At 46.2% G+C, this 14,683-nt stretch overlaps 1 protein-coding gene across 2 annotated transcripts in view; it reads right to left on the bottom strand.

The window, feature by feature from the left end:
- GALNT7 (polypeptide N-acetylgalactosaminyltransferase 7) overlaps positions 1–14,683 on the bottom strand; it is a 135,394-nt gene that overhangs the window by 54,620 nt on the left and 66,091 nt on the right. For both annotated transcript variants that reach the window (XM_056113871.1, XM_056113870.1), the window contains exon 2: positions 11,093–11,553. In XM_056113871.1, the coding sequence (XP_055969846.1) occupies positions 11,093–11,553 (461 nt within the window). The remainder of the gene's footprint in view (positions 1–11,092; positions 11,554–14,683) is intronic.

The following is a 14,683-nucleotide window of genomic DNA, read 5'->3' as shown; positions in this document are numbered from 1 at the left end:
CTCTTATTTTACAAAATTTAGTTTTTTTAAATAAAAAGTGTGATGAGGTTATCATTGTACTTAAATGAATTAATAATTTTTAAAAAGTTGAAGATGTAAATATTGACATAGTCCACATAAACCAAAATTTAATAATTTGGGGCCCTTGATAATGTTTAAGTCTGTAATAGAGACCTGTAAATAATATATTAAAGAACTGCTGGCTGTAGGATCTGAACAGACCAAGAGCTTAGACAGACATACTGCTATAAATTTCACCTTTATGAAATTCACGCGAATTTTTGCTGGCATATAACTCACAATGGTGCTAATCATTACACTGTCAAATTTTAATAATAAGTTGTATTTCATGATATTTCAAAAATTCTGCTCCACACAAACACAGAGGGATTGGGATTTCTCATCAAAAGTAAAGGGAGTTGAAAGAAGGGATAAGTCCATATTTTCTCAATAGATGAAAAAGGTTTACATAGCTTAGGAAGAAGATCAAATATGCAACCAATTCTGAAGCTGCTATTGTTCACCAGTCGGACAGAGCTGGGCAGAAGGTGGCACAGAAGGCGGGAATAGTTCCTTTACTCACTTTTTTGGTTTTTGCTTTTGGGCCACAACTGGTGATGCTCGGGGATCTTCTTGGCTCTGTGCCCAGGGATCACTCCTAGGGGGCTTGAGGGACCAGATCAGATCAAACTGGTGTTGGCCACATGCAAGGCAAGCATGCTACCTGCCAGATAGATTGCTCTGGCTCTTTTACTAATTTTTAAAATGGAAGAAAAGGGTGGCTCCCTTCATCCTGCCTCTGAGGTTGTTATGTGTGTGTGTATGTGTGTGTGTGTGTGTGTACACACACACATACATCATATATATTTGTCTATAGATATATCTACACACACCCACACCCTCACACACACATATGTGTGAAAGACATAACTAAGTACTTATGGAAAATTACTATGTTACCACTGATAATATGCAGATATTCTGCAATCACAAAATCTTCCACTTCCCACTTTCCCCTTCCCCCATCATAAACAGGAAATGGGTTCTGGAAGCTTGAACTCCTTTTCATCACAATTCTCACAAAGTGACTTTCTAATCATCCAATTTTCTGCGCCTTGGCGCTTATTCTTGCCCCACTCGGCCATAAATCCCGTCTGTCTTTTCACTGTTGTCCCTCCCTCTCCCTCGCCCTCCCCCATTTTGACCTTGACTGGGCCCTAACTGCAGAGTCTCTTTTGAAGTACTCCATCCCCCCCCACCCTTCTACTGCAGTCTTAATCAGGAATGATTCTGCTCTTCAAGGGACACTCTGTCACACATCTGGTGGCAAACTAAGGACAAGGAGCTGGTATTGGTGCGAGGGGTGGGGTGGGGATGCAAGTTCCTGAGATGCAGCTGACCAAGGTGGAAGCCAGCCCCCAAGCCAAAAGAACATCAATGCCCCACCTGAGGTGTGGAAATCCTGCCTTAGAACTGGTTTAAAAAAAAAAATCTGCAAAGAATGTCAGCAGCAACAAAGACCGAAAAACCCTTAGAGGCAGGCAAATCTTCTGCAATAATGAGATACAAAGTCTTTGCCTTTTCACTTTTTCTGGTTTTTTTTTTCCTCTGTAAAAAGGCTAACATCCTGTCATGTACGGGACATACCCCCCTGGGCCATTAGTTTAGCATCACTAACGAGGCAATGTGGTGTGCAAGCCAGACTCTGAGTCCCAGAACCACCCTCTTCTGCTTAGGTGACCTTCAAGTTAGCTACGCCTCGGCTCCAGCCTATGGAACTGCAGTGAAAAGAAAACCAGCCTGTTTCCTCAAGAAGTGGGGACCACCCTGCCAGGGGGTGCTTCATGGATGGGCAATGAGGCCAGTGATGCAGGCAGGTGTCTGATGAGGACCCCTCACACACCTCCCGCTTCGTTAGCTACTGCAATGGGGCAATGAGGGAATGAAACGTTTCACTGTGGCATAGTTAATTATCTGGGATGGGGAGACACAGTTCACTCCTCATTTCAAGTGGAACCCCAAACTATTCACAAGCGTAAATAAATGCTGCGGGGGCGGGGGTGGGGAGGGGAGAACACATCCCTGCAGTTCTGTGTGATGGCTGATGTTCCCAGCCTGTCTGGTGCTTAGTTCTCCCTCTCTCGCCTCTTAGTATGTGTGTGATGTGCACACATGTGCATGTGCATGCATGCGTGTGTGTGTGTGTGTGTGTGTGTGTGTGTGTCCCATTTGGTAACAACAGAAGGTATGAGGTCAAAAGTCTTCCAAATCCTCTGGGCCACTGTCTGCTTGGAAGCAGACTCTCCGTGTGACTTAAATAAGAAACCCCCATGCTACCCTTGAGAAGTTGTTCATGCAACAAAAGTCATTTAGAATGAAGGAATTTTTCTGTCCTCCTCCAATGAACCAAAGAGATGAGGGCTTGGAATCTCCCGGGAAGGGCCAGGCATGCAGGCCCGCTGAAGAAGGTGTGTTCAGGGCAGAGGCACAGGCTCCCAGTGCTTGAGTTTTCTCCCTTCCCGAGAAGTGACAGCTGTGCCCCTGCAGGGCTAAGACATGTGGTTCCGCTCCTCGGACCCCACTCCCGAGCCCTGGAGTCTGGGTCTGGACGTGCTCGCTGGGACCTGCTAGTCTAGAATGCAAAGATATTTTTTCTTCTTTTGATTCAAATAAATCCTCCTTTTAAAACAAGATGCTGGGTCATTAAAAAATAAAAATATTGTTTCCCTCCTCAACTCCACCTGCAGTTTGGAGAGAGACGTATGACCCTCAGGATCCCATGAAGAGCAAAGCAAAACGGTTGATCACACCACAGCGACACACCAAAAGGCACTGCTGGATCTTCACTGTGAGGTATCTGAAATACGATCTTTAACTTTCACAATTCACTTGGCCTTTTAACTTTTTAGCATGTTCACCTTTCATGAGACCAAAATGAGGGAACAGAAATTCTATTGATGACAAAATGTATAAATTTATATAGCACTGTCCTGCACTGTCCTCCCATTGTTCTTCGATTTGCTCAAGTGGGCACCAGTAATGTCTCCATTGTGAGACTTGTTCCTGTTTTTGGCATATCGAATATGCCACAGGGAGCTTGCCAGGCTCAGCCTTATGGGGGTGGATACTCTTGGTAGCTTGCCAGGCTCTCCAAGAGGGCGGAGGAATCGAACTTGGGTTGGCCGTGTGCAAGGCAAATGCCCTACCTGCTGTGCTCCAGCCCATAATTTTATATAATTGGTTAAAACTGGAACAAGGCAATGAACCTATTAGGGTGTTCAAGACGTGAACCACAAATGATTCCTATTACTCCTTCCACAGACCTTATATGAGGTGAAGAGTACAGCATTGAGGTATTCAATGCACCCAGGACCTGCCCTCACCAGTGGGGAGCTGCTAGGGTCTCCCCACAGACCAGGAGAGGACAGAAGGTCTAATCACTTCTTGCCCCCCTTCCTACCCTGTCACTTTTTGCTCCTCCCCAGTACCCTCCTGACATCAGCGATTCCCGAGGTCACATTTACACATGGAAATCAAATAGACAGCTTTCCAGTCTATCCTGGAAGCTGGAAAACCTGGACCTCACTGGTCCATTTACTTCCAGTATGAGGCCAGAGGTGAGAACTGTCTGTTTCCAAGAATGGTGGCTTTGCTTCCGGAATAAATGGAGAGAGGAAGGAGTTTTTTGTCTTTTTTTCTTCTTTATTCTGGTGTGTGCTTCGTCAAAAAATAAAAAAAAAAAAAACCCAGTTCCCACACAGTAGCACTGTAGCACTGTCCTCCCGTTGTTCATCAATTTGCTCGAGCGGGCACCAGTAACATCTTCATTGTGAGACTTGTTGTTACTATGTTTGGCATATAGAATATGCCACGGAGAGCTTGCCAGGCTCAGCCGTGTGGGCGGGATACTCTCGGTAGCTTGCTGGGCTCTCCTAGAGGGACGGAGGAATCGAACCTGGGTTGGCTACATGCAGGGCAAATGCCCTACCCGCTGTGCTATGATCTTAAAATAGTAAAATGCATAGTTATCGGCTTAAAAAAATTCAAAGAAAACACACAGTATCCATCTTAAATGTGGAAAACACCTTATCAGATGGCTTCGCAACCCAGTTATGATTCAGGACTCAGCCGGATTTGGTTCTCACTATAGCTGCTCTCTAGGTATTTCTACTTCATTCTCTCCCCACATCTTACACTACTCCCCACTCCAAACACACACACACACACACACACACACACACACACACACACACACACACACTTGTCCTTTCCCATAGAGTTGTCTTGCAGAATTGTGCATTGGAAGAGAGGAAGCGGATGACTAGACAAGGAAACTTTGGTACGTGTACACAATGGACTATAGCTTGGCTCTAAGCAAAGACCAAATCATGCAGCCTGCTGCTCTGCACATGGGCCTGCAGGGCACCATGCCAAGGGAGGTGCGTCAGGGGGAAGAGGCACAGGCAGAATGGTCTGTGCTAAGGAGCGGGTACTGATAAGAGGCTCCTTAGCACAGATACAGGCTGTGCCTGACGGTCCTAGCGGCCTTTGAGGCTGAGCTGCGCAGGTAAAAATCGCTGCCACATTTAAACTTTTACATCACGGTCTTTCCTTTGCAGCCTTTGAAGCCCAGGGGTCTGGAGTCTCCTTTCTGTCGGTCCTTAAAGATTTCGAGAGCTTCTCATATAGAGCCACTTCATCCAAGTGAGGAGCAGGAGCTAGGGACCCGGCCCCCCTTTCATTTATTTATTTTGGCTTTTAAGGTCATACCCAGCGATGCTCAGGGCTTACACCTGGCTCTGCACTCAGGAATCACTTCTGGCAGTGCTCTGGGGACCTTATGGGATGCCGGGGATCATCGAACCAAATGCCCTACCCACTGTCCTATCGTTCGGGCCCCATGGGACTGCCCCAGCAGTCCCGTTCTGCATCCCTCAATCTCCTCTGTTCCTTTGATGTGTGGGCAGCTTCCCAGGAAGCTTAGCAGAGTGAAAGTGGACTCTAGCCCCCCCCCCCCAACACACACATAATTCTTGCATGACAAAGAAAAAACAGTCTCACGAAAGTGTCAGTTTGCCGCTTCTGGCCTTGTTAAATACCCATTGGTAGGGTTCGAGTGAGAAGTCACCTCCCCCCACCACCTCTCCTTAGCCTACAGCATTAGGCTCTGTCTAATGGTTCCACAGGGGCAGCCTTTGATGCTGAGCTTCTGCATGACTTGCCCCGATGCCAAGGGGTGCACCCACCACCCCGCTGCTCTGCGGTGCATCTGGCAGGGCCTGCATGGGGGTGGTGGGGGAGAATGATTGAGAGCTCCAACACTAACTTGCTGCAGAGGGGGCCCAGGTGGAGGTCATCCCTTTACCTCCTCCTCAGTACTGAGGGGGGGAACCAGTCAGAAAGGCCACGGGAGTCTTTCCTGAAACTGCCAGTGGGCTGGGAAGGGATGGTGCAACCAGGGGTACCACCACGAAGCTTATTCCAACCAGTCTTCAAGGAAATTTACTCCCAATTGCTAATCGGGGGTCATGGGATGATAGAACCAAAACCAAACAAAAAAAGCAACCCGAGTTTATACCTTGATTCAGACACATTTGTAACACTGGTGCTAGAGGTGCCAGCGCGCGCGTGCACGCACACGCGCACACGTCTGTGTGTGTGTGTTCGTGTGTGTGTATATGCATGTGTGTGTATAAGAAGAACTTTTTTTTTCCCTTTTGGGTCACACCCAGCAATGCACAAAGGTTACTCTTGGCTCATGCACTCAGAAATTACTTCTGGCGGTGCTCAGGGGACCATATATGATACTGGGAATCGAACCCGGGTCAGCTGCATGCAAGGCAAATGTCCTACCCGCTTGCCATCGCTCCAGTACCCCGCTACTTCACTCTTAATGGGGCAACTGGGGAATCAGGCCTCATGAAAGGGATCAGCAGTATGCCTCTGATCCATCCCTAGTGGCTTAGGCCAACAAATTACCTCTATTCCCAATCTGTGAAGTCTCATTCGGAATGGGGCACCCCCTACATGGCTATGCAAGTTCATTGGTCATAAATTTCCCCCTAATATCACCAGTTCAGTCGGAAACATTGCTCACTGTCACAACAGGAAAAGAAATTCACAGAACTGAGCTGTTGTGAGTGGGGGCAAAATGGAGGAGTGTCGGGATCCTTGGGGGAGAGAGGATGTGTTGGAATTATGTGCACGAGAAGCCATCATCGACAGTACTGTCAATCACAGACTCTCCATCAATAAAAATGGAAAACAAAAAATAAATCAACTGCTGCCAGTCAGGACCTTAAGCAAAACTTGGGGAAAAAACTCTAAAAGCACCAGGTACGTATGTACACGTGTTTGTAGGTGGGTGGTTAGAGGATAAAGAAGAAAGCAGGAATCTCAGGATGCATTTCATTTTTAGAGTTCATGAGGAACACCTATGGACTTACAAAAAAAGTATCTTCTGAGAGAAATAATTTTTAAGCCAGTTAGTAATTCTTTTCAGCCAAAGTATCCTGGGTCATCTGAAATGATTTCTAATGCATTTCCCACAAAAGCCTGCCAACAATGATTGCGAAAGAAAATATAGTCAGAAATTTAGAAGAAAAAAGAAACACATGTTAATAACTGTGACACTACATGGTTTACTGTCTATGAGTTACCATATAGTTATGACAAAAAGTGGGGCAAATAAAATATATGTTCACATACATGATTCATATAAGTGCGTATGACTTATTCATTATTCCAATTCTTCATCTTATGAGCAGCTCCTTAGGACTGAACCCTTAGCAAACCTATGACTCATGATATATATAAAAAGAAAATCTATGGCATTTTAACTAAATCAGTATTTTGAGACTAGCAACTATTTTTATGAACTAGAGTACTGCCATCTAGACAAGTGTATCAGAGAGTCTCTAACATAAATATAGAGAAAGCAAAACAGTTCATGACCACAATTCATCTTAAATAAGATTATAGTGTAAAAATCAGGATTTGGAGATCAGGTAAGAGAATGATTCAGTGTACACGGCATTAGTATGAACACACTATAACTTTTTAAAAGCCCTCAATTTCTCACAGACAAGTTTAAGAAAGTTACTAATAATTAATCATATTAACATTTGTATAGCTCTTAGAAATTTCAAAGCAATTTAACACCTATTATTTCATTTTGCAAGTGCAACTAAGATAGTTTTCTGCAAAACAGAAATGCAATAGGTGTGTAGGAAGGAGAAAAGGTTATGCATTAGAGGCAGATGAATTTGTTCAACAAGTCAAAATATTGAATTCAATTACTGAAACAAAATAGCTTGGATTCTATACGCCTCTGATTGTCTGCCTTCTTGGGCAGAAAAAGGGCAAGCGTAATTTCCATGTATTTGCATCAATAGCAGTTCACGGTAAAGGAAACAAGACCCAAAACTTTATGAGGAAAAAATCTAATACACACTCTGAGAATTTGTCCCCCTTCCTACCATTAGTTCCTTCCCTCACACTGACTGGCTATATGTGGAGTCACGAAGGTAAGAGAGCAAAGGAAAATGAGATAATGGGTGTTGGCCAGCCTCTCAAACTCAGACCCGCTATTTCTCTCAAGGATGTCATCCTTCTTCGAGTTCTTGAGCAGCACGCTCTTGAATTTCAATTCTTTGCCTCTCTCAAAAGGTTCCTTTTCCTCCGGTTCTGGAATCTTCTCCAAAGTTCCTCCAGGAACACAGTTAACTCTCCTATGGGTCCCCACCTGCCCCCAATCCCCTCTACCCAGTTGAGCACCCTAAAGTTTTCTGTGGCTTCCTGAACACCAAATTCCATGCAAACGTTGTGACTGGCCGTGTGTGCTTCCCCAAACCCAACCGGCCTACTGCACTGGCCTAGCTTTGCTCCTTGGACCAGTGTGAGCCGCTGCCTTTCCCCTCGGACGCGCCAGCGGTTGACACAGTACTGCTCAGGGGGCATAACTCAACAGGCTTCTCATCAATGCCCAGCTTTGTGCCTCCTAGACTCCCAGCCTCTTCGTAGGGAAACCCACGCCGCCCACAGGGTCCTGCTGTCCCTTCTGAGAAAACCCGTCTGACTGCCCTGCACTTGCTAAGGCTTCTTCCTGGTATCAGGTCACCCTGCTGCCTCCTTTCCTCTAGTCAGCATAGGCACAGGTCCTGTCCCTTCTCGACAAGGCCCTTCAGAGCAGAGACTGGATATTCTCATTCCATCATCACCCAAGAGGCTAGCCCAGGGTCGTGTGTATTGGAGATATTGAAGTGAATTTCTGTGGAGAAAATGAAACTTTCTGAGGGAAAAAAAACACAACAAAACAGGGGCCACTCCCAGGGTTGGGGGGGATGGGGGGATTGTAGGAGGTGGACAAACAGGTTGGAGCTCAGGGTCTCACATAGGCTAGGTTTGTGGCTACCACTTGAGCCCACTCCTCGGCCCCGTCAAAGGGTATTTTTCCAAACGGGAAATGAGTGTAAAGTCAGGCGACATCATTCTTGGCTCAGATCTTTCAAAAAGAAGTCAGCTTAAAAAAAATCCTGTTACTTGCTCTTTAACAAGTGCCCGTGATCATCACTGCTTATTTGTTTTATGGTGCAGATGTGAATCCTAAGGTGACTGGGCAGACCCATCCTGCTCCCCTGGGTAGCAAAGCCCCCTCTGAACAGTGGATGATCCAGGCCAAGCAGGGGCAAGTCAGCCACTGGGTCAGTCTTCCCAGGTGGACCAATGGCCACAGCTTGGTTCCTGGCCTTGGCAGATGCCACACTGGCAGGTAGGGTAGAGTGAAGGGCACCCAGAGGATGACGCCTTCTGCCAAGGCTGCAGCAAATCAGTCAGAGACCCGGTGCCTGGAGGGCTGTGTGCAGCCAATTCCTCTCTCCCCGAAGGTGAGTATGCAGAAAGGGGGGGCATGCTCACTGGGACAGACGCCTACTTTCAGGGCTGAGCATGCGTGTGGGGGAGATGCAAAACATTGGGGGTGGTTTCTGCAGTCACTACTGGCTTTTCAACTGCAGAGATTTCATGACTGTTCGCATTCTAATTCGTGAATAACTCTCCTTGAAAGTTAGTGATTACCTTACATTGCATTTTAAGTATTCACAGGAGGAATACAGCTTACCTCATTAAAAAAATAAATGTGAGGAAGAGCCAAGCTTAAAAAAGAGGATCTGGATTCAGTTAAAAACCAGTTTCTGGGGGATATTATGTTCGAACATTAACTTTTGTTTTTTTTTTCTCCCTCACTACTGGAATTTCCAAGAGGGGCCTAGGTAGGCGTTTGGGGTAAGGAGCCTCGAGTCCTTTCATTTGAGTGGGGCCATAATACTTCTGGCCAGGAGTCTATAGGACCTCCTACCATCACCTGGCTAGGTACCTCCAGCTGTATCTGAGAGAAGGGTTGGGGGGAATGACGGTCTGCGAGAGGAAGAAGATGGCAAAGAAGAAGAGGCAGGTGGGAAGGAAGGAAACAGCAGCAGAATCAGGGGTGGGAGCTTACGACAGCAATGGGTGTGGTCTGAACCCATCAGAGGAAGGCAGGAAGCTGAAGGCTTTGCCCTCTGGGAGGTGTAAGTAGGAGAAAGCAGATACAGATAAAGTTGTGTTTCACATACAGGTTTGGTGGTAAAACACAGGATACCCAGTTAAATTTGGATTTCACAGAAACACTAAAACACTTTTCATTATCTGAAATTCAAATGTAAGTGGCATCTTCTATCCTGATTCAGTAAATCTGGCAACCCTAGAGCTAGGCAAGTTTCTACTTTGATTATAAATACATTGCTCCAGGATTTCTTTCACAGTCTCTTGAGATGCTCTAACTCTTCTCTGTTTGAGTGTTTGTCTCCCCCGAACAACCTCCTATACCTCTACTTCTCTCCTTTCTCTGCATCTTTTACTCATGCCTCTTGCTCTTACCAGTAAATACACAAACGCCCAGAGTCTCCTGAGCACTACGGCAGGTACAGAATGGCACGCAGAGTCATAAAGAATACAGCTGTGCATTTGTGCGTGCATGTTACATGCGTGCGCTGTACTAATCTTTAAAAATAATGATGATGTTAACAAAGCACCATGAAAAATACACTATGAGTTTTCCATTAGCTGGGGTTTAAATCTGCATCCACATCATTGCAAGTTATTTAGAGACCACAGGAGCAGAATTGGTTACTGAATAAAGTGAAAGAGAAACCCTTTAGAGTTTATTCAATAACCACTATCTATCAAAAGGTAAGAGTTGGAAATCCTTTACTTTAAATTGATCTGCATTGAAAAAAAATCTGAAAGCCTAGGCCACAGTTTTATCCATCTGAGTGTTCCCTTCACATCACTCAAGAGTCTCAATTTCCAGTTGCGGTACTGAGGAAGACAGCGAGAGGGAATGTAAACACGGACTTGATTACAGAGGCACTTTCAGTGTTGCTGCTATGCTTTAGCGTTACTCCACAACCAGAGAAGGAGCATGATCCCGAGTGAAAATCCACACACTGAGAACATTTTGTTATTCCCAGATTCTCATTAAATGAAAGCAAGCATTGAGTCCCGGACTTGTATGTTCACACAAGCTCATTTCCTCATTGTGGACTGGTAATAAAAACGTCAACAAACAATTGCCAGTTTGGGGGGAGGAGGAAGGAGGCATGTTTTGAGGGACAGTGATAGAGCAGACACCAGACCTTCAACAGAATGGCTGGGGCTGAAGCGATAGCACAGAGGGTAGGGCATATACCTTGCATGTGGCCAACCCAGGTTCAATCCCTGGTATCCCATATGGTCCCCAGAGCACTGACAGGTGTAATTGCTGAGTGAAAGCCAGGAATAAGCCCTGTGCATCGCCAGGTGTGACCCAAAAAGCCAAAAAAAAAAAAAATAGAATGGTACAAATACATCATCCCTTCAATATGATGGAAAAGAGGCCAGGCCTTCCTGTAGAATGGCACACAGAGATCTTTCCGGTCGCATCACAGACCAAAGATCCTCCTCTTTCCTAGAGAAAAAGGCACACCTATTTTCTCCATTCTAATCATCTAGTTTAGCTGTGGCTCCACCAAACAGGAAGCACCCCAAGTTTAGAAAGAACAGGAGGCATGCTTACTCTTCATGGCGTAAGTCATTGATGGTCCGGTCCAGGGAGATCATGTCACTGGCCACCATGTTGAACCCGAATTCTTTAATGCTGGCTTGAACGGCCGACTTGTATTCCGGCCCCAGTTCCAAAGGCTTGGCATGCTCCCCGGGACCCCCGACGACTCCTTGCGGCTCCGGTTCTTTGGGCTCGAAGTTCCCGAGGACCCCTGGGCGTAGCACGGGCTCCGGGTAGGTGACAGTCTGAGGCTTGAACGTGAGGTACTGCCTCTGCATGACGTCTCTCTGCTCATCTCCGCCAGCGTGACGCTCTTGCTCATTTCTGGCCTTGTTCTTCCTTCGGATCGACTCTAAGTCCACTTCTATCCCTTCGACATGAGGCCAGGGCACCACAGGCTTGAATCTGTCGTCCCCGGGAGCTAGAGCATTACCGCCTCGGTTAGGGACGGGGCCAGCGAAGCCTCTGTCTTCCTAGACAAGGGGAAGGGAACACACAGTGAGTACACAGAGGCAAAGCCCGGCAGTGTTGACGCTGCCCAATGTCACATTTCAGAAGAGGTGGGGGCAATAGCAAAATGGCTTCAGATGTGAAGCAAGCAAGCCAGGCATCAGGCATCCCGTTAGAAGATGGGGGAGGGGGAGGGCAAAGGGGACACAGGCTTACCAAGAAACAGACTTATTTATTATTATTATTATTTTTTAATGAATCACTGTGAAATACAGTTACAGACTTACATACTTTCTTGATTACATTTCGGTCATACAATGATTGAGTACCCATCCCTCCACCAGTGCGCATTCTCCACCACCAATGTTCCCAGTATCCTTCCCCCCACCTCCCGTCTCTCCCCCCGGCCCCCCTGCCCCGCCACCTCTGTGGCAGGCACATTCCCTTTTAATCTCTCTCTCCTTTTGGGTGTTATGCTTTGCAATACAGGTACTAAGCGGCCTTCATGTTCGGTCTATAGTCTACTTTCAGCAAGCATCTCCTATCCTGAGCGAGCCCTCCAAGCATCATTCACTTAGTGATCCCTTTTCTATCCCAGCTGCCTTTTCCCCCAGCATGTGAGGTTGGCTTCCAAACCAGGGAGTGATGCTCCTGGCTCTTATCTCTTGGGTGTTAGTCTCTCATCCTGTTACTTTATATTCCACAAATGAGTGCAGTCATCCTATTGTCTGTCCCTTTCTCTCTGACTCATTTCACTTAGCATGGTACTCTCCAGGTTGATCCACTTATATGCAAATTTCATGACTTCATCTTGAGAAACAGACTATTTACCTGCCATATCTATCCAAACAATAAGTTGACTACATTTTATTTTTTACTTCCCTCATTCTAAGTTTAACTCTGTCAAAGAAAGATCTTAATACAGCACAGCATGAGTTCTGGGCTAGAGAAATGAGGTTCTCAGGCTTCTGACTAGCAGATACACTTAGCAGGCTGCGGTGGGCAGTTGGCGGGCCTCCTGGTTGTCTGGTGTGTGATAAATAGAACTTTGCACCAGCAGTCCAGCCATATGGGGGCCGTGGCATCAGATGGCCTCCGCCACCAGCCTGGCTTCCTGCCCCGAGTGGCAGAGGACCAAGGGAAGGAAACACTCCACTGCCCAAATGGGATTTTCTGCTTGGGGATCAGTTTGCTCAATTCAGAACTCAAAAAAAATAATAATAATAAAATAAAATAAAATCAGGTCAAAGAAAAGCACTGATCACTGCAGCCAAGCCAGTGTATGTTTTTTTTTTTTCCTTTCGTTTGTTTGTTTTTGTTTGGGGCCACATCCGGCTGTGCTCAGGGCTCACTTCTGGCACTGCAGTCAGGAATTAACTCCTGGCAGTGCTCGAGGGACCATCTGGGAAGCTGGATCGGCAGCGTTAGCATAAACGCCCAACCCGTTGTACTGTAGCAACAGCCCCAAATCATTAGACTTTTCAACCGGATTCTGTAGGAAGGCTATTTGGGCCAAGCGGCCTTCCTTTCCTGCACGACCCTTTCCTCATCACGACATGGCTCTTTCACTCCAGAATCCAGGCGCTTTTGCTTTGGGGGTAAACCGTGTGAAGTCTGCAGCAGCCCCGTACCCATTCTTTGTACACCCGCAGCTTTTCTCCACATTAGCCTCAGCTCAGTGGCTTTAAAAAATACTGATGTCTGTGTCCCACCTCCAGACATTGTGATTTAATTGGTGTGGGCAGCCAGGGTTTTAGAAGCTTCCCAGGTGATTTTAATATGCATCCAAGCTTGAGAACTCCAAAGGGAGAGCCGCTAGCTATAATTAGACAAGGGGATTACAGAGTGTGCGCTGCTGGGGGAGAGGCGAGGTGAAATCAGAGCTAGTGCTAAACAGGCAAGCCATCTGCCCCCTCCCCCCAGGTGATGTGATTCCTGGGTAGGCTCAGAATAGGACTGATGCCATTTGGCCATAGGTAGGCTTTCAATGACCTTAGAGCTACCTCAGAAGGTTAAAAACTTTGTTTCATTGAGGATAGAAAGAAGTGGGCCCTAGGATTCTGTTGGTTTCCTTAGAGACAGCAATCTCTGTAAGGCATCCATCCATTTGAATGCAAACTTAGGTGAAGTTCTGAGAAAGGCTAGTGAAGCACTGCTTTGAGAGAATTGAAGATTTTTTTGAAAAAAATTCGTTTAGAAAGCATTTCTCTCTGTTTGTTTCCCATTAAGCATGTCTTCAATATCCAGAGGCTTCCAAAGAGCGTCTCGTGAAGCTGGCATTCCCGCCTTCCCTTCAGAGGAGCACTGAGAGCTATCAGGTTCCCATAAAACTTCACAGAGACATCCTGTGCACGCACACATATACCTGCACATTTACAGTGAGGTCATTGTTTTGAACATAGGACAGGAATTTTAATTAGCTCACGAATTAAAAGGGAAACCTTCTGATGTTAGAACTGCCTCAATCTTCTGATGTTATAACTGGCTCAAAGGTGATTCCAGAGAACAAGTATACAAGCATCAAAGCGGGTGCTGAGAGTTTGCAGAAAGATGCAAAACAAGCCAAACTGGTCAACACCCAGAATGCAATAACTACATTCTGCAGTGTGCGATTCTTATTTCAAAGGACGAGGATTTTCCACGTTACTATCAGGGGATCATTATTTACAGGATTGTAAAACAGCTCAAATGATGACAAAATGGGGAGATAACCTAGAAAGCTGAGTCAGATGACAGACCCAGTCATCTTTTTGATCCTCTTAAAGGTTTTCCCATATTTTTTCTTCCATAACACAAAAACTAAATATAAAATGCAACACTCTGCTTGGTTATGTAAGTGTGGTGCCTTCTTTCAGGCACGAGCTATAGATAGACAAAGCTTCCCAAACCAGGCTTCTGCCTGTCACCTAAAGAAAAGCAGGTTCCCAGCTGGAGCCCAACCCGTGAGCGATGCCAGCCGCCCTGCCAGTTCTACTGGATGTAAAGAGGACGCAGGCAGTCTTGCCAGGAATCCTGGATTCATAAAGAATGCAGGGTTTTCATGGGAATGAACTTATTCTAAGGAGAGGAGGCTGAGTGAGACTCTGTAACAGAAAGGCAGTCACCGCTGCACAGGGCCGATTCCGGTGATGAAAAGTGGGTCCTTTTCTGCTA

Source organism: Sorex fumeus, unplaced genomic scaffold (genome assembly GCF_029834395.1).
Source record: "Sorex fumeus unplaced genomic scaffold, SorFum_2.1 ptg000024l, whole genome shotgun sequence".
Taxonomy (NCBI): domain Eukaryota; kingdom Metazoa; phylum Chordata; class Mammalia; order Eulipotyphla; family Soricidae; genus Sorex; species Sorex fumeus.
Note: the sequence above shows the minus strand (reverse complement) of the source record. Positions and strands in the feature narration are given on the sequence as shown.